At 35.1% G+C, this 25,226-nt stretch overlaps 2 protein-coding genes across 5 annotated transcripts in view; one reads left to right on the top strand and one right to left on the bottom strand.

The window, feature by feature from the left end:
- LOC113517313 (protein outspread) overlaps window positions 1-25,226 on the bottom strand; it is a 383,813-nt gene that overhangs the window by 61,421 nt on the left and 297,166 nt on the right. The window lies entirely within an intron of this gene.
- Window positions 19,817-24,178, top strand: LOC113517259 (uncharacterized). The gene is made up of 2 exons (XM_026901888.3): window positions 19,817-19,999; window positions 21,741-24,178. Exons 1-2 carry the CDS (start codon window positions 19,867-19,869, stop codon window positions 22,316-22,318), a joined length of 711 nt encoding a protein of 236 aa, XP_026757689.1. The 5' UTR covers window positions 19,817-19,866; the 3' UTR covers window positions 22,319-24,178.

Genomic DNA, 25,226 nt, shown 5'->3' with positions numbered 1-25,226 from the left:
GTATATTCATTTATTATATAAATAGGTAGGTAATATATGTATTTATAGTGTATGTATTTACGTAATATTTTATTATATATTTTAATATTTTATTTAACTGTATATTTGTTTATGTATTAATAGTTGTAGCACTTCAGCTGCCCGCTAACGAAATGCTTTCTCACTGTATTGGGTTGACTGGAAGAGATCTCTGTCAGAGATAAGTCCACCCTTGCTCACAATATTTATAAATACATTATTTTATATGTAACTTACAAGTGCAATAAAGAATATATATATATATATATATATATATATATATATATATATATATATATATATATATAACAATTTATAATACATTTTATACATAAGACTTATTTAGTCGATAATAAGTTACCTTATAAATATTATCATTTTGGCGTCCATTACAATTTCAATCTAAGTGAAACAATCTAAAGAGCCTAAATTCGCTTACTTCCGATATTCCTATCAGAAGGCGTGACGTCATAAATCGCAGACGGAGAGTCGAACAATTAGCCCTACAAGTCTGATGGCGTCCTGACCAATATAAGTTGATCTCTATGTCGCTGTTTGAACGTGTAATTTTGCTGGATACAACCAGGAGGGGGAGATCAGGTGATGCGGTTGTTACTATGGTACATTACGTATTTGTCACGGACGAGCACCGTACCGTTCTGTGTCGACCTGATGATATGCCGTGGGATAGTTGGGCCCGATGGTGGTGCGACGGGTTACTATATTTGGTCCGCCTACCCTAATCATTAGGTGTAACACGTAATAATTGTAAGAGTTATCCATCGTGTAATGTTACCTTGATAAGTTGCAAACTAATCTAACAATAGATATGTTTTCGCTACTGTATGTATGATATAGAACGAGACAGCACGTCTGGTGTCTTGTTCTTCCTCAAGCGTGCGGTAATAAATACGTCCAGATAGCTTTTATTGCACTTGTTTAAAAATGGTAATTTTTTATATGGTACAGAGAAAGAGAGGAAAAAGTCTTTTTTTTTAATTATTGTTATTTTTATTTCTTATATCTTTCTTTTACACTACACCCTAAATACTGTATACAATTCAACAGACAATTTTTAAAGTTTTATAAAATAGTATCATCAAATTCTTCCCAAAACGCTAGCCAGTGTCTCAGCGAACCTTAACGGTTATGCAGGAACAGTTAGAGGCGACGCCCACGGTTCTTGTCGCCTTATCCCGAGTTATGAGCTGCGCGCACGCACCATCCGTAGCCGAATAGATATAGGGGGCGGGGGGGATAGCGGTTGTTAAATAAATGAGGTTAGTACGGTGTGGGAACAGCAGGGCAAAGGTTTAATTGCCTTACCGTGGAATATCTGGAGGCAATCTACTTTCCTTTTACGATACATTCATTATTTATATTGTACTAGTATACTCATTTGTTGTCTGTTTAAATTAAAATAATGAAATAATTGTATCTTATTGTCCTTAACAATTTCTTTTTAAATGGATGATAATGGAATGGTAACCTCGCCTGCGCTGTCGGTATACACTGGCGGGGCACCAGTGAGGAATGATTGGTGAGGATGAAAAGACAAGTTAGCTCATTGTAACGAATTTAACGATAAATTAGTCACGATGATTTCCAGGGGGAACCGCGTGGAGATCGACCAGGTAGATTATATTGATAGCAATGAGGACTAATCTCCCCATTACTAACAATCCCTTCCCACCCCCCTTAACTAATATTATAAATGCAAAAGTGAGTTTGTTTGTTTGTTTCCAACTCGGTTTATAACTGACGGAGTCATGTGGTAACAAAAAATAAAAGAAACCAAACCCCTTCTTTTAAAAGTTGGTTGAACAAACATTAAAAAAAACGCTAAATATGAGAGGATCATTTTTTTTCTGATTCACCCTGTATATCAATACCTTTTGTGGAAACCCCGCTTTCACCGTTAGAAAAACCAGGTACTACCTGTTAAAATTGCTTAATTCCCTATTCGTTACACTTCAGTTCGAACGTGTATAATCTATTCTATAATTACTAGGTATTCGTCTATGTCACTTGACTCGTTAGACGGAGCACTTGACGGGTCCACCCTAGGGAAGTACTAAGTCGGACTACGGTATTCGTGTAGTTTATTAATCTTTTAAAAAATAATCGAATCCTGTTTCGATTATTAAGACTAAACCTTTACAAGTGTTCGAGTAATTTACCAGATTCGAGCATTTTTCAATTAACTTTCGAAGCTTAATAATTAAGATAATAAAATTTTAGGTATTCAATAATTTTTCTTTTGTAATTAAGGAAAAAAATATTATAATGATGAGAGAGAGACATAAAAATTTACGATAGACACGTGACTAGTATAATCGCGAGTACTCGAATCCTGTATTTGTGTATTATGTAATCGATTGCCTGAGTACCTATTAGATAATCGAGTCGGCTTGTCTTGGCCATCACTAGTCCACCCCGTAACTGGGTTCGTTACCCCATTTGCAGGGTAATCCATTAATCTGGCCACACAGTGTCCGCGTTCCGGAGATTAGTTGGTCCGTGTTAATAGGCGATAGCGGGCTCGTGCCACTACATGTCAGTTGAGCGATTTGCGTACGCCAAGTTGTGTAGGGTTACCACATTTTATTTTTAGCCGATTACCAAAAAAGCCGGCAAAGTGCGAATCAAACTCGCGCACCGAGGTTTCCGTCCAAACTGTAATCAAAAAACAATTCAAGGGGAAGTACTCAATAATGTTTTGCAAGTATATTTTTAATTTCTAGCGCAACGATTTTTTATATAATTTGAAACGAGTGACAAGACGGTCGGTCCACCTGATCGGAAGCGAAAATCATCGTAATAAGCCGCCTTAACCTCGATGTTTTTTTTTAAATTGAAATACTATTTAGTACATATTCCCATGGCTATTTGTAGGACAAGAATCGATGTTTGCACAACCCTACACAAATATTATGACTAATAACAGTAAAGCAAACCAATATTTAATCTAAACGCCATTCTATAATACATTAGTGATAGCAAACTGAAATAGAAGATAAAGAAAACCCTGTGACAGGAACTTTCCCCGGCTCCATTAACTATGGCAGTCACAAAAGCAATTTGCTAGTTATTTCCTCATAACGCGACGTAATGCGACGCGATTTTATCTACACGCACTAAAACTGTTTTATTATAATTATTACGGAAGCGATTAATCGCTCAACACGATATTTGGTTTGAATATAAAATAAAATTGTTATTATTTATTTATTTATTTTTTATTGCACAATAAAACTTTGTAGAAGTGACGAGCTTTATGCCGTATGGCATTCTCTACCAGTTAACTATTAGGTAAAAACAGAAAGCCTTTGAGGGCAGCGGTAGCGAACATATATTAAACAAAAAAATAACTTTATCTATTCAATATAAATTGACACTATTTGGGCATGTGTGCGTTGGTTTGTCCTTGCTTTTGATTGGGTAGTTCCAAGTTTATTTTACTGGATTTGCAGTAATAACGAATTTGTTGTTGTTTTGGATATTATTTTAATATGTGAGCAAAGGGGGGTTTATAAATGAATTAACTGTTAATTAATTAATGAATTAATTAATTGTTTATTATTAATTATTATATAAATTTACAAGAATTTGAATATATATGAAACGAAGAGGTGACGGTACATAATGCAGGCCAATTATAACGAACGACGTGAATGTGGCTGCTGATTAGTAGGTCGTCGCAATTTGCTTCACACTTCACGTTCTTTTCAGCAACCATAGATGATGCAGTAACAGACACAATAGTAAATATCATACCAAATAATATTATAAATCCAAATAATATTATAAATATATACAAAATATATAAATATAATATATATTAAAACAATGATAGATAAGTTGCAATATAAATATTTAACTATTATGTTTTATGATTGATTGATTAAGTAAAACGTAGTTACAGTTGAATTTGTTGATTCAATAGCTAATTAAACAATTTATTAATATTTAAAAAAAAAAAAAATCACATTATAGATATATTTAATTTTTCCGCAATTAGACGTGTTTATCTCCAACTTGCTGGAGTTTCGTCGGACCAAAGAGTGTTTGTGTTCAGAAATTTAAGATATACGAGGTCTGTCCGGAAAGTTCGTATAAAAGTGTTCTGGAATGCGAGAAAGAGGAGTGGGGAGGCCAGGTAAGCGCAGGACCCCTTCCTTATGTCCCTAACAATGCTTCAGTTCTGGTCTGACCGCCGTGCGGTGCGAACTGGCTTGTCACGCCATCTGTGAAGTTACCTCTTAACGAAACCCCGTCGGCATGGAGCCCGCTTCCGTTGAAGAGCAGCGCGTCGTAATCAAGTTTCTCTCGAAACTCGGCAAGAATGGCCGTGAAATTTTTGCCGATCTCAGAACAGTTTATGGGGATGATGCTGTGAAGGAACCAACCGTCCACAAGTGGCTAAAAAGATTCAGAGAGGGCCGAGAAAGCGTTCAAGATGACCCACGTTCAGGACGTCCTTCCACTTCACATTCCAACGAAAACGTGGAAAGAATTCGAACTTGTGTTAATGGGGACCGTCGTTTAACGGTCAGACAGGTGGCTGAAGAGCTTAATTTGTCCACGAAATTCTAAGAAACGAACTTCAAATGAAAAAAATTTGCGCCAAGATCGTTCCGTGAGTTTTTGAGTAAAAATTCCATTACGGTGACCGAACACCCCCCTATTCGCCGGATTTGGCCCCGTGTGACTTCTTCTTGTTCCCAAAAACCAAATTGGTACTTCGGGGGCGGCATTTGGGGGACATAAATGAGATAAAAAAAGCTACGACGGGGCAGCTGAGAAACCTACAACCAGAGGACTTTCAAGGAGCCTTCTCACAGTGGAAACGGCGTTGGCACAAGTGCATTATGTCACAGGGGGAGTACTTTGAAGGGGATAAAATTGATTTACCTGAATAATTGTAAAATAAAATTTTTAAAAAACTTTTATACGTACTTTCCGGACAAACCTCGTAAAGATGTTATTTCTATTTTTGATATGTGATTTAAATCAAGTTAAAATTATTCTTTTTAATTATACATATGTGTTACTGTACTGATAATTTCCTGGTTGAGTGTACTGGGAGACTGTAAAGCTTACCCAGTTGATGAAATAAATAAATAAACAAAGTCGTGTAGGGTCGTGTACAAACGGTTTAGTAGCCCTATTCGCGAAATACATTGTCGTAACAAAAATTATCGATAGCGGTCCGCTATTCACAGTCTGTGACGGAATGACCGTCTTAAGCGGGCGCAAGTCACAAGATGAAGCGGATATTTAATTTGTTAGGTCAATGACTCTTGTATTTGTAGTTTTATTTAAGAGATAAAATGGGATTTTACAATTATATATAAATATAATTATATTTATATATAATTGTATTAATTTACAGTTTTACTTAGGTTTGCCGAAGTACACAATGATTTGTTTACCAAAAATCTTTTGAATTTAAATTACAGAGTGTAGTAATGAATGAAACTTTATGTAATAACAGTATTATTAATAAATATATCATAAATGATCGAAGAGATAGGCAGCAGTATCCCTTTTAAAACACCATCAAAGCTTACCTGTGGTTGCCAACTCGCCTGTCAAGGGTGGCAACTACTGGCAAAACTCCCCTTATGGAGAAGGCTTATATTCAACAGTGGACATTTTTTTTTGATAGGTATAAATGGTATGGTAACCCCGCCTGCGCTAATGAGATACACTGGCGGAGCACCAGTGAAGGGTGATAGATGAGAATGAAAACAGGCCAGTTAGCCCATCATAATGAATTCATCAGGAATTAACCATGATAGTTTCCAGGGAGAACCGCGAATAGATCGATCTGGTTGGATATATTGCTAGCAATTAGATTCTCAGTCTCCATTACTAACAATCGCTTTCCCTCCAGCAGTGGGCAGTTAACGGCTGATATAATAATTGCGCTTCTAACTTGGACCACACGTTCGCGGGACGTGCATTTCCTACCTGCGGCTTTGTTTGCATTACTACTATATTACAGAGATATCGACGCTTTTTGTATCGGATAGCGGTGAATTCGCCCCGGGGAACGATTCGGACCGATTCCGAACGGGGTTGCGGTTGAATTTGTTCGGATTGACTTTACTGTAATCTTAATTCTCCTATACGTGGCATTCGGATTAATATTAGGGTACATACTCTCTTATTAGAAGTTTTTTTTTTATGCAACTTAGAATGGCAAACAAGCTGACGGCCCACCTGATGGGAAGTGGTAACATCGCGTATAGAGGGGAAAGGAATTGTTAGTAATGGATACTAAAAAATTATTAGCAATATACCCAACCAGGTCGACCTCCTCGTGGTTTCCCCTGGAAACTATCATGGTTAATTCTTGATGAATTTATCATGGTAGGCTAACTGGCCTGTTTTCATTCTCATCTATCACCCTTTACTGGTACTCCGCCAGCGTATCCCGTTAGCGCAAGCGGGGTTACCATTTCATTTTCACCCATAAAAAAAAAACCGTCGCGTATAAATATGAGTATGGACATAACAAGGTATATGTTATACTCTGTTATGTTATACTCAAAATTTATTAAGGTTTTTTTAATGGATGATAATGGAATGAATTAAGTTAATCTTTCGTTTATCAATCCGAACAATTCCTCAGAACGAGTTTAAATTAAGGAGAAGTTGGTGAAAAAATATTATTGATAGATATATTTTAGAAGGTTATGCTTGCGTGCCTCTTTATGTAAAAACTCAAAAAGACTAGACCTACACTACTAAAGTTATGAAACTGTTACGTACACACAGAAAGACATAGGTTTTTGTATCATAAAGATAAACTAATATAAAAAAAAAAAAAACAAATTATTATAATCAGATAAATTATGTTAAATGATAAATAAACAATACTAAATTAAAATAAAATATCAATTTCACTTCCCGCAAATGGAGTCAACGTTACGAACGAATCGCGTTCATCATTCGACTGATAGAGATCTCGATACGTCGTATGCGAAAAGTCGAATTAATTAAATATGATTTTTAATCGATTTCGGATTATATACGACCTCTGATTGTACGCCAGTGGTGAGATTAATCATATTTCGCGATATCGGTTAAATATCGGGTGCAGATGCAGCAAATGTTGTTGGTAGCTACGATGACTTTTACATAAAATATATTATTAATGGCCTTTCAACATTTTCAAAAGATTTAAAAAAAATATAACCAAGTTGGTTATATTTTTTGTTTGTTTGTTACCTCATAACTTTGTCAATTGTAAACCGATTTTAAAAGTTCTTTATCTATCTGAAAGGATATACTTACAGATTGGTCACATAGAAATTTTATGAAAATTTATTCAAAAAAAGTGGTTTAGTTTTTACATCAAAATAACTGGTTTTTTTCACGATTGAAGCCGACTTTTTTTATAGAACAAAAATTTTAATTATTATTATAAAATATAATATTTAATAAGAAATAATAAAGCCTTTATTGTTTAAAGTATTACATTCTTTATTTTCTCTTCACGCTGCAAATTCTAAACTACATTTTTAGCTTGTCCTTTGACATAGGCCTCCTCAAGATCCTTCCATTCTTCTCTGTCTTTCGCTAATCTGTATCACAATTTTCCTGCTGTGCTTTTTATATCGTCTTCCCATCTTTTCTTCCGGCACCTTTTCTTTCTTACCCCATATCTTGGATATTAGACCGGGGTCACCATTGACGTATTTAAGTACGAAGGTGGTAAACCTTTCATCAGATGGACCGTGAACTTGTTCGTCATTCTAAGTTACATAAAAAAAATATCCGGATATGCTACTTTATCGCTACGGTATACGCTGGCGGTACACCAGTGAGAGGCGATAGGTGAAGATGAAAGCAGGCCAGTTAGCCCATTGTGGTGAATTCCAGAAAAAATAACCACGATAGTTTCCAGGGGGAATTGCGTGAAGGTCGATCTGATAGGGTATATATTGCTAGCGATGGGGCTGTTAGTCCCTTTTACTAAAAATAACTTTCTGGGGTAAACAAAGCTCAATCCTCTCCCCCCCCCCCCTTCCCACACTCCTCTTTAAATACATCTCTGCACAATCACCATCTAGTATTGGATGTAACGATCGAGATAGGATCAGATGCGCCGGATGTGCCGTGATATTATGGCGGATGTGACGACTGTCGCAGACAATGGCCATTGTGACTGTAATTATCGTCGGGCCGGAATCCGTGGCATTGTCATGCCCCATTTTCAATGGTTATCTGAACGCAGAGGGAGACTGTTTGCGGGCTAGATTTTATGGATGCGGATGAGCTTTATTACATGTTTTATAATGGATTTTTGATAATACTTTGAATGGCAAGTAAGCTACTGGCACACCTGATGAAAATGCTATCACCAATAGAACAGCACACCCATGGTTGCCAACCGCATGTGTTGCCATTCCAAAGAATTATAGTGTTATACTTCCAGACCCTGTAATTTACTGCCATATGTAATATATGGCATAGTACTTATAAAGAGAAATGATGTAAACCCTGCTTGCTTGCTGCTTGTAGTTTATACAGGCCTTAAACCAGTAAAAAAATCTGGTCGTTGGAAGAAAAATCTACTTATAAACAATTCCTTGCTCTTACAATAAAATACAAAAATACAAATATTATAAATATAATGTCTACAAATATCTACACGTCGTCATCTATTGATGTGTTTTATTTGTTTTACATAGGCCATCCCCAATAACCCTATCAGACCCAAGATTTTTTTCATTCAGATTAAATATATTTTTGTGTTTTGGAGCCAAGCCATCTTACCGGCACGCACGAGACTACTGCACCACCTAACCGCTAAAATGATTTCTTATTGGCTAGTTTAGAATCTCACTATCATGTTATATCAGCTTCGTGCGTAAAAATGAATTGCGCTCGGTTTTAGAATTTTTTAAAGTTACAACTCCCGCCCGTATCGTTCAGGTCTGAAAGAGATAAGGGATATTTTGCCAGTAGTTGCCACGCTTATACGCCTATCAATATTCTGAGGTTTAACATATATATATCAGAATCATACCTAGTCATTAGGCGATTTCTTTTCCTGACTTCTAATTCTTCTATTAGTTATGGCATCTACCAGAAACTTTAAATGACTACAGACTGATGTATTTCAGAACAATCAATTGTCTAAAGCAGAGAATTTGCACTCATTAGAAGTTCTACGTAAATCTCTCCGAGATTTATCTCTGCTCTCAGGGCTGTAAATTCGTCAGGCGATGTCTGGTCTGAACGCCGCAACGGTCTTAGATACGATTCCTGTGACGAGCAAAATATGCATCGGACCATTTGCACAATGAATGTTTGTCGAACAAGGTTTTAAAGTAATTTCATTTCTTGATTAAAGATTTAAATTAAAAACTCAAGCGCCAACGCAAGTAGGTGACCGAATAAACATTTGCCTAAAGGCCATTGGTCAGGTTTAACAGTCAGGGTATGACAGTTTTATTATGGTCTGTGAAGGATATAATGATGGGAGTGCAATCAGGTCTACATATTGTAAATTATACGCAAAACCCCAAAACGAATATGGATTGAACGACTATCATACAAAATTTATTAATATTCCGCTGCTGGGTTGAAAGCTCTCGTCCACTTCTTTTGGCGTGTGGAGAAGTTTTTTAGGTGATGGAGGGTAAAAACGGCTTTACACGAATCATAATACGAATCCCGTCGGCTCGCAGGGTTGCTAGATGCGAAATTTGCTATAGATAGATATATAATGTACTCTTAATTGTTTATTATAAACTTTATCATATAATTACTTTTGTATGATTAATGAGTATACTTATATGTAATTGGCAACACCCTAGCGGGTATTCATGGGTGGGAAGGGATTGTTAGTAATTAATTATTGGAATACCAGTCCCATTGCTAGTAATATACCCTGTCAGGTCGACCTCCATGTGATTGTCGTGTGATTTTGCAGGCTTCGGGACCTAATATTAAGACTCATATAACAATAATAGAAATAACATTAGGTTTTAAATCTCTGAATACAAATACATTATGCATTAATAAAGAATAATTAATAAATTTGAGGTGTGATACGAAAATGATTCGTATTACAATTCGGGAAAAGTAGACTTTTGATCCTTCTGTTTCGTGCAGTTGGACGTTAATAACGTTGTCAAGATAAAAAACTTAAGTAATATACAATTTAAGATGGAATCTATGTTTACGTGTTAGCTTTAACGTGCCGCTGTCGCTGACTGCCGTTAAAGGTTCAATAATCAACTGATCTGTGATTGCCTGATTAGGTTAATCGGCTTACGCTCAACTGTGTCGTTCAACAGCTGGTACACTGACACGGTTTAAACGTAGAGTTTTAATTCAGCCGTTAACTGTACACAGCTGAACATAGGCCTTGGGGGGAAAGGGATTGTTAGTAATGGAGACTGAGAATCCCATTGCTAGCAATATACCCAACCAAGTCCACCTCCTCGCGGTTCTCCCTGGAAACTATCATGGTTAATTCCTGATGAATTCATCATGATGGGCTAACTGGTTTGTTTTCATTCTCATCTATCACCCTTCAATGGTGCTCCGCCAGCGTATTCCGTTACCATACTATTTTCACCCATCAAAAAAAGAAGGCCTTTCCTGTAAGAGGGGTTTTGCCAGTAGTTGCCACGCTTGGTAGGCGGGTTGACGGCTGCAGTTAAGCTTTTAAAGATGTTTTAAGAGGGACGCTGTTGCCCATCCCTCGCCCTCCCTTAGTCGCCTCTTACGACATCCACGGAAAGGGAAGGAGTGGCCCATTCTACGCAGGGACCACACGGCGGCAGCAAACGTAAAAAAATATATGTTATATATTATGTATGAACTGTAAAAATTGAATGTACGAAATATCAAAAGAGAAATTTGATATCCACGTCCTGACACTAGTGTCATGCGTCAACACACATTTTTAAACCAAATTAAGTGGTCATTACATTTCACGTTACTTTAAAATGGCAGCGCTTTTAGGGTTCCTTTGCGAAAATGGAAAAAAAAACAAAACAAAACGCCAACACTGTCTCCCATTCAGTAAGTTAAGATTTTCCTCCAAATTTTTTAACTCTCAAACCACCTGTTATTTTTTTTTAATGGATGATAATAGAATGGCAAACCCGCCTGCGCTAACAGTATATCTGATCTCTTAAAAAAGACGCATATTATAATTTTTAAGTCACTTTTAATAGCGAACAAGTTGACAAACCAAATGATGGTTAGTGGTAACCGTCGCCTATAGGTTGGTAATGGAGTTTGACAGCCCCATTGCTAGCAATATGCCCTATTAGGTCGACCTCCACGTAGTTCCCCCTGAAAACTATCGTGAACAATTTTTGTTGAAATCGTCACGATGGGCTAATTCACCTACTTCATCCTTACCTATCATCCTTCACTGGTGCCCCGCCGGTGTATACCGATAGCGCGGTTGGGGTTACGATTCCATTATCACCCATTAAAAAAAAACCGAATATATTTTTTCGCCCATCCTTCACGCGTTTTCATTCCTAAGATTTCTGATTTACTTCTAATTGTACACATATTTCCAAAGAATTTAAAATGTTACTACAACTTATTCTATATTTATACCATATCCACAACTACGTTACATCCAGATTTTAAATCATAGACAAATAAAAAAATCTCTTATTTTTTAATTCGCAACAACACGGAACCCTAGAAGTACATGTTCATCTCACATTTGGCCCATTATTTTGAATGAACTTTCACCGAGACTGTTTATGTCAACTAAATGTCTGTAGTGTGGCCCACATTAAATGCCCTTATTTCCAGTACACATGCTCAAAATCTCAGATGTCGAGCTCTCCTTATATTTGGACCGCAAAATGTATTTATTACTCGATGTTTCACCTTTATTTAAGTGATAAGAGACGGGCGTTTATCCTTATTAATATTACAAATGGGAAAATGAGTTAGTTAATTTTCTGTTAGCGCTTTGATGGTTTAGTTAAGCCAATTACTATGAAATTTGGTATACATGTACAATATGGAATAAAGCAAGGTACAAAGGTAAGGCCTACTTTTTATCTCGGTTAGTAAACATAGTCCCGGTGAAAGCTAGTATCATATATCTTTTTAAACTTTAAAGCACAATATTTTATTTTATTTTTATTATTATTATTATATATATATATATATATATATATATATATATATATATATATATATATATATATATATATATATATATATATTATGTTTTCGTATTTCGTGTATTCCTTGTCACAGTATCAGGAATAGTCCATAAGTGTTTTTACCCAATTGTGACATATCTACGTATCACACACAAGCCCAAGAGATTTAAGTGATACCAAAAAGCCATAGTTTTTGAATATATTTGCATGCTAATTAAATTAATAAATAAAAATGTAACAGACGTTATTTAGAAAAGAGAATTCCGCTTTTCGGTTTCTAAAACTCTCATCGCTTATAGAATACACCACAGCTCGAGCTCCATCAAGTTGTCTTATTCAAGGGCATCAATGGTGAATGATTTACAGTGTGCACGACTTGCAGTCGCAAATAATCGTTGACACCCTATACAGTATCTATGTGAATGACTAATAAACGAAATGATCTGATAGAATGAGATATATAAAGAATTTCTTCGGAGAAACTAGGTACGATTTATTTAATTGTAAAATAAACAATTTATATAATATGTTGCAGTCAAAACTCTTAACCAGTCAAAAGTACTATTGACTAGCAAAATCAGTCGAAAGTACTTTTGACTGAACAGGTTGGTCAAAAGTCTAACCTAATCTAACCTAACTAGCTTATACGCGGGGGGAAAGGGATTGTTAGTAATGACCTTTAACAACCTAATTGCTAGTAATACACCCTATCAGGTCGACCTCCACGCGGTTCCCTCTGGAAACCATAGTGGCTAATTCTTTTGCACTTGGTCACTATGGGCCAACTGACCTGCCATCATCCTCACCTGTAACCCTTCACTGGTACCCTGTTAGCGTATACTGATAGCGCTAGCGGGGTTTACCATTCCATCAAAAAAGCCAATTCTATGTTCATAAGGGAGGGAAAGAGATTGTTAGCAATGGAGTTTGACAGCCCCATTGCTAGCAATATGCCTTATTAGATCGACCCCCCTCTGGAAACCATCGTGAACAATTCTTGTTGAATTCGTCACGATGGGCTAACTGACCTACTTCATCCTCACCTTTCATCCTTCATTGGTACCCCGCCGGTGTATACCGATAGCGCGGGTGGGGCTACCATTCCATTATCATCTATTAAAAAAAAACCTAAACAGTTCCATTGGGCAACAGTACTTTTAACTGTTATTTTAGTGAAAAGTATTATTGACTATAGAGCTTACGGTCAAAAGTAGTTTTGACTGATTTTGCTAGTCAATAGTACTTTTGGCTGGTTAAGAGTTTTGACTGCAACATATACCTATTTGAGTTATAAACATGCATTGTTTTGTTTGTTACAATTGCTTTACAACTGACTTCAAAAAGAAGGATGTTTCTTTTTTTATATTTGTCATGTCATAACTCCGTCAGTTCTAAATAGTTTTGAAAAATTCTTTTTTTTATCTGAAATAATATACTTACAGATCGGTCATATAGAATTTTTATCAAAATAGATACAGTAGTTTAGTTTTTAAATCAAAATAACTGATTTTGTCACGACTGTCGTTTGCTTGGGCACCTCTGTCCCATTCGTGTTTCTACCGTGAAGCAGTTGTACTTGCATGGCTGTGTTTCGGTTTGAAGGGTGGGATATGACAGTGAACTTACAGGGTACAGAGGAATAACACCTGAGTCCTCAGGAATGGCAACGCATGGGAGTTATCATGGGCGAAACAGTATACTCTGTTATGTCCATGGTACTGCTCATGTCTATAGGCGACGGTTACCACTTTCCATCAGGTGGACCGTCAGCTAGTTAGCCATTCTAAGTTGCATAAAAAAAATAGAAGCCAGTTTTTTTGTGAAACACTATCTTAATTATAGGTGTTTTGTATTTTTTTTTAAAGTTTATACATGTGTAATCTTTTAACTTCCCACGTGTGGTCTACAACCGTTAATTTAAACTCCGTCCAAATGTGTACTTTGGCATTTAAAAACCCTCTTGGTTAACTGACAGTTAAAAAGTAATCCATTTGCTGAATAGATAAGAATAAAAGGGATGACATAGAAACAGTTTGGGTCCGACCACTTATGAACGTAAAAGCTCTTATCACACGTGACAAATTGAAAATTTGTAAAGAAAAAAGATTTCACAGGTCATAGACAACCTCTATGGAGCAATGCTAGTCTTTGCGTGAGTGTTTCCATAATACAAATATTTATTTATTTAAGGAACACCAACAGCATATTGCATTATAACATATAGGTATAACAAACATTAAATATAATACAATATTAATGCACACGCCTATTATAGGTATTCACAGCATTCACTTTAACATAGTTATGCAGTGCGAGAAAATGAAGTAAATAATAAAAACAAACATATAACCCAAGTTGTGAGCAATATCAGAAAATACGATTATGAGTGAATCGAATAAAAAAATATTTAAAAAAAATATATATTATGATAATTAGAGTTAATTTTTATTATTGTACAAAGTGCTTCAGCAATTTATTCCTGTAGGAATTCGAATTAACATACACTATATCAATTTCAGGTAATTTGGCATTTCATTGTATGACGCACGCACACAAATATAGTAACTAACAGAGGTGAAAAAATGGCGGGAATCGTGAACATTAATTTATATTGAAGAGCTTGTACTTTGAGTATACATAAATACGCGATGGGTATTCGTTTGGTGTGACTACGATGTAAATGCAATGAATATTACTTGTAGAAAAATAATAATTTTCAAGTTATAAGCTGATTTTTCGTATACGAGTACATGATACTGACAGAAATGATTGTAAAAATGGCGGCCGATTGCCATATAGGAATTTTTTTTTAATATATGCGTTCTGAAAACAATTGATAATAAAAAATGTAATTTCAATTATAAATTGAAATGTCATTTGTTTATCACAGTTGTCAAATAATTCAAAAGAAGTTAAATGATTGATACAATAAGGCTAGTGTTTGTCAATACGCGGGGGAGTATGCAAATATGCAAATATTATAGCGGAGCTAACTTAGCATCTTCTACAAGATTTTTTTTCAGCGTGATCGTAACGTATCCGTTTTTTTTTTCATTATACAACTAACTTTTACCCACGACTTCGTATGCATGATCGGGGTAAAAGTACCCTATGTCTTTCTCGATCCCATATAGTACGTATATATAAAAAAAAAACACACAGAAATTGGTAAAGCAGTTAAGGCGCTATAAGGTGAAAAACAAACAAACTCCCTATCACATTTATAATATTAGTCAGTAAACAAAATTTTCAAACCTGCCTCACGTTTCAATGATCCAGGCTAATATCCCAGAGGTTCGCTGTCTTAATTCACTGCGAACGTAACATATCCTAGCTCGAGACGTAGGCAATTGATGTAATTGTATACTCGTACACTTACATTATAGCAAGTAGCGGTTTGTGGTCTTTGCCTGGTTATGTAATAAAAAAAGGACCTGAGCGTATAATAATAATTGTTATCCACATAAATGTCAGGTGTTTGTCGTAGCATATCATTTCTAGGACACGTTACACGTTAACCACATCCGCTAAGTACACCGTGGTGCTGTACTAACCTCTTTTTTCTGTTGCATGTGTTATGCAGATTAACTCGGCAACATTTACATAGTAAACAGACTGTATACATGTCGCGGGACGCCGCGAGCGCTAATGATTGTTTGTACATGTCCAAGGTTAAAGAAGATAGCGATTTAATAAGCGGATACGTTTTTAATGTTGTTTACATTAGAGATTTTTAAAATATTAATTTACATACATGTACATAAAGCTCTATTTTGCTTGATATATAACAGAGTATATATAAATGAGACATTGTGATAGTAAAACGGGAAATTTATCGATTTTTTTTTAATTTATTATTTTAGACTGCATTACAAAGAAAAAACGTTTAGTAGAAAAAGAGCACTCAATATAATATAGCAGTCTGTTTCAATCAATCTTTGGCTAAACAGAAATGAAAATAAAAATTGTTATGGTTAATTGTTACACAAATATATTCACAAATTATAGAATATATATGTAAATCGTCAGATATTTTGTAATATTTCAAAATAATGTACTTTTTTTCATTTTTAAAACTTATGCATGTCAAAAACGAAAAAAAAAACGCCAATAAATCGCACTTATACCATTCTCTGATTGTACACAGTCTAATTCTGATATACATTTTTCACACAATTTACTATCGCTCTCTTCCGTGCTTTGTGCCACAACTTGAGGTGCGCCGGCGCAGGCCGCTATACCCGCCTTTTGCCGTTTCCACGACGTTTTAGAGCGAATGCCGAAGCAAATCACTATTTATTACGGCCGCTGTTATTTCGCAACTAAACATACGCTGCAAACTCGAACCAATTTTATGTTTGACGGCCATCTTCCCCCGTGCTTTCAGTTTAGTGCCGTTAGATGTTTAGATCGACCTTACGGTTATGTTGGAGTAATAAGCGAATGGGTGAACCTGTCGGCACTTTTAAACGTGTGTACTGAACGATTTTAATTACTTTATTTTTTAGCTGTTTTTTTATTTTCATACTCTCCCATTTCTTTGACACTTAACACTTATTTTGGATTAGTAAATGTTTCCTAATCATCATCATTATCATCATCATCATCATCATTATCATCATCATTATCATCATCATCATCACATCAACCCTTAACCCTCCACTGCTGAACATAAGCCTCCCCTTTCGGGGTTTTTGCCAATAGTTGCCACGCTTGGCAGGTGGATTGGCAACTGCAGTCAGGCTTTAGATATATTTTTTGAGGGACACTGCTGCCCATCCCTCGCCGTCCCTTAGTCGCCTTTCACGACACCCACGGGAAAGGAAGGGGTGACCTATTCTTTGCCGGGACCACACGGCCACGGTTTCCTAATAATAATAATAATAAATTCGTACAAGAAGATCTCCCTAACTGTTAATTAATAAAAACTCATAGACTTACTTGATGTAACAAACCCGGAAGTCTAAGTTTAAAAACCTAAATAAACAATTCGAGAATGAAAAATAATATGATGAGCGTATGTACCAGGTAAAGCCGAGAAAAAATAATAGAAAACAAATAATAATAAACTAATTATTGCGTACAATAGAGATGTATACAAGGAATTTGTTTGTTATGATAATAATTTAACTTATTTATAGTTCTATTTCAATATAATATAATGAAAATCTAAACAAACGAATATAGGACCGATCATAAGACAGTATAGTATCTAATAGTAAAACAAATCTATTATCTATTAATTGTTATTAATTTCTTTTTAAAAGTGTATACTTTCAAGAAAAATTACAAAATTTTATTAGGGCTGATATACCTGAAGAAGGTTAGGCCCTTAAAGTAATAATAATAATAATAAAAAAAAAATTTTGTATCTTATTCTTATTTTGAAAACAAACGGTACAATTTATAAGATAAAATATTATGTAGTAAATAATTATTTAACCAATAAAGTTTCCCCTTTTTACTATTGCATACATAGCAAACGTGCTTCAAAATACAGCGATAAGTACAAAAAAAAAAAAAGAATATACTAAAATCACATTGAACTCTTCACATTATCCCTAATCAGTCCTTTATACATCGCAATCGAGTTACTAAATATGTCAACACTAGAGAACAATTTATTGTAATTGGTACAAACGTGAAATACAAATGTGTTTTTAGCATATTTTGTCTTCGTAAAATGTACACTAAACAGTTGTAAACTGTTACGTGAGTTTAACCTTTCTATAAAAATAAACTGTACATATACTATTAAGCTTTGATATCCTCACCGTACTTTTTCAATCAAATTATTATTATATTATATTAATTATTATTATACCAGAGGGAGACTTTGTACAAAAGTCGATTGCTTGGGTACCTCTGTCCCATTCGTGTTTCTACCGTGAAGCAGTTGTGTTTGCATGGCTGTGTTTCGGTTTGAAGGAAGGATATGGCGTGAATTTACTGGGTACAGAGGAATAACACCTGAGTCCTCAGGAATGGCAACGCATGGGGGATATCATGGACGAAACAGTATAGTCTGTTATGTCCATGGTACTGCTCATGTCTATTTGCGACGGTTACCACTTTCCATCAGGTGGGCCGTCAGCTTGTTTGCCATTTTAAGTTGTATAAGAAAAAAAAATATATTATAGGAAGTTCTGTTCGTACATGTATTGAGACCATTTAGAATAGAATAGGAAACATTTATTACCAAAAAACCATATTAGGCGAAAGGAATTGACTCAGCTGATGCTGTGAGTGTCCCAATGCAATGTGTTTAGCTACACAGCGCTAGATTTCAGCCAGTCTCTCTCCTAACAAGATACAACAAAAATGCAAACGGGTACAACAGCAATTGCCTCTATTTAATTTTCTTTTCTAAATAAAATAACACATATTACGGCGTAAGCAGCAATCATTTCGTTATTGGTAAGCACAATGCCGATATAAAGCGCTATGAAGTGAGGTTAGAGGAACTAACCTCACTTCATAGCGCTTTATATCAGCTTTTTTACGACAAATTCCCATTTTGAGAGCAAAACTTTATATACCGGTAAAATGTTATGACTTTGCTACGACCGAACAAGTCTCCGAGGTAACTCCGTACAGTCAGGGGACAAGCCTTTCGAGTTCTCGATAATAATCAACGATTACAACTAGATATTCAAATATCCGTCTTGATCATTAACTGATTAACTTACGCTGATACAAGATAGCTGATTACAATTTATTTTGTAGATGTAAACATTGATTTTAAGTGTTGAGGTTCAAAATTGGACATAAATTACATTAGTGTCGGCATAATATCAGTGTTCTGATAGTTTCCACCAAAATTAATGACGGTAATGAATTTTAATCGTTAGAGAATACATGATTATGGCTTGATTCGTGTTCGGATTCAAAATAAGCGCAAGTAGCTTCATTATTCTGTGTTCTGACATTTTGTCAAAGCCAATTTTAAAACAAACAATAATGATTTAATTCATTATCTATGTTTAGATTAAAGATAATAGCATAAGTAATTATTTAAAGGCAACACTAGTCCTTTGACAATATAAAAAAAAAATGCACATTTACTTTTTTTCTGCAACATGGAACAAAGGACATCTTACAATGGTAACTTTCACCACAATGGACATTATTAAATAAAAAAAAAACCCATTATACCCTTCGTACGTTATTAATCCTGAATACTTAGTTTTGATGCTTCTGATATTTGAAATTTCACATATGCCTTAGTCATGCAAAGGCTGTTGTTAAACAAATTACTCTCCTACTTTAAAGTTCTGACTGACCAGTATTATAGTTTCAAGTTCCTTTCAAGTACCTAGCTAGATTCAATATAATTTTATTATTATAAATTCTTTAGGATTGTCTCGATAAGATGTTAATATAGTTTAGAAACTAAATATACAAAATATTAAAAACAGTTTAAACAAATGTCACGTTGAATGACGCCTTTGCACGCTGGAAAAACAAAGCGGCGAGAGGAGCAGGTAATCGGCGGCGGGGGACCGACGAGTGGTGTTGACACGAGCGGGTGTGTTAGCGGGGGGTCGGGCGGGAACCGAGCGTGCGGCGGGCGTCTAGCGGGGAGCGGAGTCCTACCGCCCGAGCGGGGTACGAGCGGTGAAGCGGGTGGCGCGCGTCCACGCGACCAGTAACGCTCGGTCGATTGTTACGAGTCGTCATGTCATTCGAGGATATAATCGCGAGAGTGCACAATAAACCGGCGCTGTGGAATGCCTCCAACCCCGTTTATAAAAAGAAGGCGCTGCACAGAAAGATTTGGCAGTCGATGGCCACTGAAATGAATATGGACGGTATGTGTCGTTTGGTATTACTGTTTTGGCGCGCAATTGGTGCTTGCGAGCGCGCCGCGTGCCGCCACGCCACGTCGCCGAGCGCCCTCTGCATTTACGAATTATGTACTCATTCGATTACACTGCATTTTTAAGATAATTCGTCATTCGTGCATTATTACTTAATAATTGAGCGACATTTATTATCAACGTGGGAGGTCGATTGCCGAGGAATATGTTGTTGTGAATTTATCAAAAGAAAAAAGCAATCGGGAGGCAAATGTGTTTATAAATATGGAAATCACTTAATAATGCGATTTTGGGACTATCTGTTATTTGTAATGTTATTACCTTAGTTATCAAGAAGTGTTGGATATATGACATCTGGCAGAGAAACAATCGGAGGTCCAAAAATTAGAGTCCTACCTACCTACATCATGCCAATATCAATGCAGACAGCAGTTAGTAGTTTTATGAGTCAGGTCAGGGCAGTTTTATTTGGTCATATTAGACGAGTTTGTATCTTTATTATTGACATATCTTGTTGGAAATTATAATTTAAAATGTAACGTTTACGCAGCAAATAAACATATTAACCCTTCTTTGCATGATTTTTTTTATTGGTGAAATAAATCAAGGTGATATAATTTATGTTAAAAATTAAAGGAAAAATGGTTATAAAAATAAATTTGACAGCTTTGTTTTTTTTCTGCAATGGACATTAAAAAGGTACCCGGGCACGATCAATTTAAAGTAAACTTGTTCTTCTATATAATTTTTGGACATTCAATGTTATGATGGAAATTTCCACCATTATGCAAAGAAGGGTTAAAAAACAAGTGTATAAAACGAAAATGTATACATTTTTTATTTATTATTACAATATTAAGCGTAATTAATTATTTTTAACCGATTTAAAAAAGAAGGTGATAATAATTCGGTTATAATTTGTTTTATGTTCGTTACCTCATAACTCCTTCAGTTGTAAATCGATTTGGAATTTTTTTTTCTAAATGGATATGCTTACAGATTGGCCACGTAGTAATTTTATCAAAATTTTCTCATGTAGTTTAGTTTTTAAATCAATATAACTGGCTTTTCCATAACTGAAGTCTGTTTTTTTGTACACAATTAATTTATGTGCTCTCTCTCAAGCAAATATCTCAAAATACAACTGCATCCTATAACTTAGACGCATTTTAAAAAGCAGTAAAGAATTTTGGCTATTTTTTAAGATGAGTAATCCTTTCTAACACCATGGCGACATTCCCATAAACCCCACCACTAAAACATCATGCACATAATTGGAAACGTTATAAGGGAATAACCAGAATAAAGGTACTAAACAGGATGACACGTTAGCAATATAAAATTTTATTATTATACTTAGTTTATTATGAAGGTTATTTCGTATGCAGATCACAAGGCATGTATGCAATTCCTATGAGAAAAAATGCGATGAGCAATGCTCGTACGCTGTTATGAATATTATTATATTATTTATATGATACTGTATTTATGCGTTTTTGTTTTATTTATTCGATCATATACATGTATCTAAAGTCTATGTTGAGCTGTCAAATTATTCACTATTTAAAATTCTATAAAAACTAATTAAATTTATAAATAACTGGATTTATTTTCAATAGATAATTAATATCTGTTAGTATACTGTAGCATTTTATATTGTTTTAATCATAATTTATCCTACCTAAGGTATACCGAAATACTTTTTTATGGATTTCTTATTTGGTTGTTACAGAAACTATTTTGAAGAAACGTTGGAAACATCTTAAAGATCAGTACAGGAAAGAATTGAAAAAGTCTACTTGCGAAAACAGCTCTTACGTGTCTGGGTGGCAGCATTACGACGCGCTTAGTTTTCTAAAAGATGAACTATTGTCAAAGGAAAAATCCAGAAATACAACACTATCTGAAACTGAAAGCATAGGTAATAGTGACGACGGAGAAGATGCTATCGAGGCGAAGAAAGCAAAGATGACACCAAAAGGTGAAATAGACGATCAAGATTCGAAGAAACTCGGCGTTATACTAAAGAAATTGAATGCAACAAAACAGTTAATTGAAACGAAGTTATTGACCATCGAAGACGGACCCCGAAACGATCCTGACTACATGTTCCTTATGAGCGTGTTACCTTCCATCAAGCAATTGACAGAAATTCAGAAGCTTCACTTTAGAGGAAAAGTGAACGAATGGTTATTGGAAACGATAATGCATAATGAGTATTCAAAGCAAGGAGAGTATCAGTCTCAATTTGAAAATAAGATGTTTGTACAAAACCAGATGTGTACAAATAGTGTGGAAAGAGAAGACTGATACATAACTCTTTGATTTTTTATTACGACAGAACTATAACTGTAGTTATTTGGAGTTATGGTTCCTTGAAAATGAAAACAGTTCATATTGTAGTCAGAAATTACATATAAGCAGAGGACAAAGATTCATCTGACCATGATAAAATGTTACCGTGTGGTCCCAGCATAGCATAGGCCACCCCATTATTTCCCGTGGGTGTCGTAAAAAGCAATTAAGGGAACTTAATGATCGAGAGATGGGCAGTAGCGTCCCTCTTAAAACATCCCGAAGGCCTAACTGCGGTTGCCAACCCACTTAGCAAGCGTGGCAACTACTAGCAAAACCCCAATAGAGGGAGGACTATGTTCAGCAGTGAACAATATGGCAATTCCATTTGATATGTCTGCTGCCAACCTCGTATCGTTTTTTTTTTCTAAAAGTCGTTTGTAGGTAAAGTGGTGAAGATCTGTATCCTTATGTACCTGCATTCTTGTTTCATTCGCTTTCAAACTCGTCTTATGTATGTAACATGATTCTAGCGACCAGCTCCCTCAGTGAACATGACAGGCCTGTCTAGGTCTTTTATATACCTATTTGTTTATTTAGTTGTCACTGATGAAATGAGCGTTCCTGTAATTTCAGGTGTAAATGAAAAAACAATTTTTTGTGTAGTCAGATTTATTTTTCTACTCGTAGTGAGTAACTAAATTAGAATAAGTTTACGGGCAAATAGTCGATTTTTTTTTATTATTAAATTGTTCGTTACTATTTTAAGAATTGACTGACTAGATTAATAAACGTCCTTTCACATCTTTTAATGTTTACATAATGATCTTATATACATAATAATAATACAATAACCTTCTTTTATAATACGATAACAATAAAAAAATTGTGATTTGTAAAAAATTATTGCTTACTAACTTTGCCTTGTTAAAACATGGAAATAAAAATTTTCTATTGAAGATAAGGCTGTATGTTTAAGTTCCTTTACCTTTGCTATTGTGGATAAATTGATATTACTATTATGTAGCTTTTTTTTTTTATAGGAGATAATGAAATAGTAACCCCACCCGCGCTATCGGTATACACATGCGGGGCACCAGTGAAGGATGATAGGTGAGAATGAATGCAGGTCAGTTAGCCCATCGTGACGAATTCAACGAGAATTGTTCACGATGGTTTCCAGGGGGAACTACGTGGAGGTTGACCTGATGGGCATATTGCTAGCAATGGGGCTGTCAAACTCCATTGCTAATAACCCCTTTCTCCCCACTACTACATAGTTAACCTGACAGATGTTTTGTTTAAAACATATAAAGAACAGCTTCTATGCGTATAAGAAAAAGAAAAATAGGGTTTTAGCATTTTTTTTTGGACTGCAAAAATAAATATTTGAAGACAAATTAGCCGAATTGGTCCGAGCATTTTCGAGTTTTGCGCTCAGTCATACATTGAGCAATTCATTTTCGTTTCTAGAGATTTTTAATCTTTACAAAGTCTATTACAAGGAAAAGCCTTATTTTGTTATCTTTTCCGAAAACTTAGCCAAAACTATGGTTTTGTCAAAATTTTCGAAAAGTGATATAAATCTCTTCGTATCAAGATACGTTCCATATTTTTATACAAAGTAATGTGTGAATGGTTTCCATTCTCGATGCGCATATCAACGTATTCGTGTAGTGTATTAGTATGCCAATCCCACGGGTTTCTGGTTGCATCCAGCGTCCGGTAGCGCGTGACCGGCAAACGTTATTTCTTGATGTGTTTATATTTTTTTTATATATACTCTTGATCGCGTGTTTAATCATTTATTTCTTGGTACTAAATATAATATCATTATTATGATACATTATATATATATATATATATATATATATATATATATATATATATATATATATATATATATATATATATAATGCAGGCAAATAACTTGATCATGCTTTTATAGCTTGATTTGAAATTTAACAATTTTAAGTACAGAGATGTCTTCTATGCAAACTTTTAATAGCTCACATTCTGTTTTTTACTTTAGTTATTTAATTTTTGAGATTATTCTATAAAAGTAATTTATATCTATTATAAGACCCAAGTGTTTAAATGATCTAAACTAAGACAATTAGGTAAATTCTTTGTATATTTAATTTTTCTTTTTAATTTTTTTTATAATAAAAATAAATAAAGATTAAAGTGTTTCATTGCAATTACTTAGTCCTTTTTTTATTAAACCTTAAAGACTAATTAAACTTTAGCCGGAAATTTAACAGCCTCAAATAAATCTGTTCAAAAGCGAATTTTTTTTAGAAGCTGTTTGGTGATGGGAGATCTCTAACGTAATTTGTCACAGAAGGTTTATGTTATGTTATTTTCGATGTCTCAGTAAACCAATAGGTACGCTTCCATCGCATCAGTAATCGAGCCATTTTAATTCGCTTTTTTTGTTTGTTGCCGCGATCTATGTATGTAGCTGATTGCAAGAATGTACGACACTCGACCCTTTAAATATTGGGCAAACGACACACGGAAGCGCACGCGCAGGGCGCAGGTGGATCATCGTTGTGGGTGCGCCACCGTCGCGCGTCGCGGGCGCATCGCTTGCACAACGAGCGGCCGCATTCCACGCGAGGGCGCGGGAGTGTGTGCGCGCTCGCGTCATTGGGTAACAGCTGGTTGATGTAGCGTAAGGTTTATGTCTTGTTTTGGTATAATAAATCATATTCATGCAGGTAGAAATTGAAATTTACCTTTACTAAAGGGTAACAGGGAATGAAGAAAAAGTGTCTTTTGGTATCACCAAGATATTTTTGTTCACTTCGATAGAGGAGAAATTAATGAGATAAATAAAAATGTATTTAAAATGTATAGTATATATTATATATGTATTAAAAGTAATGTTTATGTATGTATTATATGTATATTTCTTATG

Source organism: Galleria mellonella, unplaced genomic scaffold (assembly GCF_026898425.1).
Source record: "Galleria mellonella isolate WM207_F2 unplaced genomic scaffold, CSIRO_AGI_GalMel_v1 utg78, whole genome shotgun sequence".
Classification (NCBI taxonomy): domain Eukaryota; kingdom Metazoa; phylum Arthropoda; class Insecta; order Lepidoptera; family Pyralidae; genus Galleria; species Galleria mellonella.
The sequence above is the reverse complement of the archived record's forward strand: the minus strand, read 5'-3'. Positions and strand labels throughout refer to the sequence as shown.

What these genes read in the sequence shown, in the direction of transcription:
- LOC113517259 (XM_026901888.3), top strand. Translation starts at nt 19,867, where the DNA reads ATGTCATTCGAGGATATAATCGCGAGAGTGCACAATAAACCGGCGCTG. An exon ending in CACTGAAATGAATATGGACG is followed by an intron (nt 20,000 to 21,740) that starts GTATGTGTCGTT and finishes TGGTTGTTACAG; the next exon opens with AAACTATTTTGAAGAAACGT.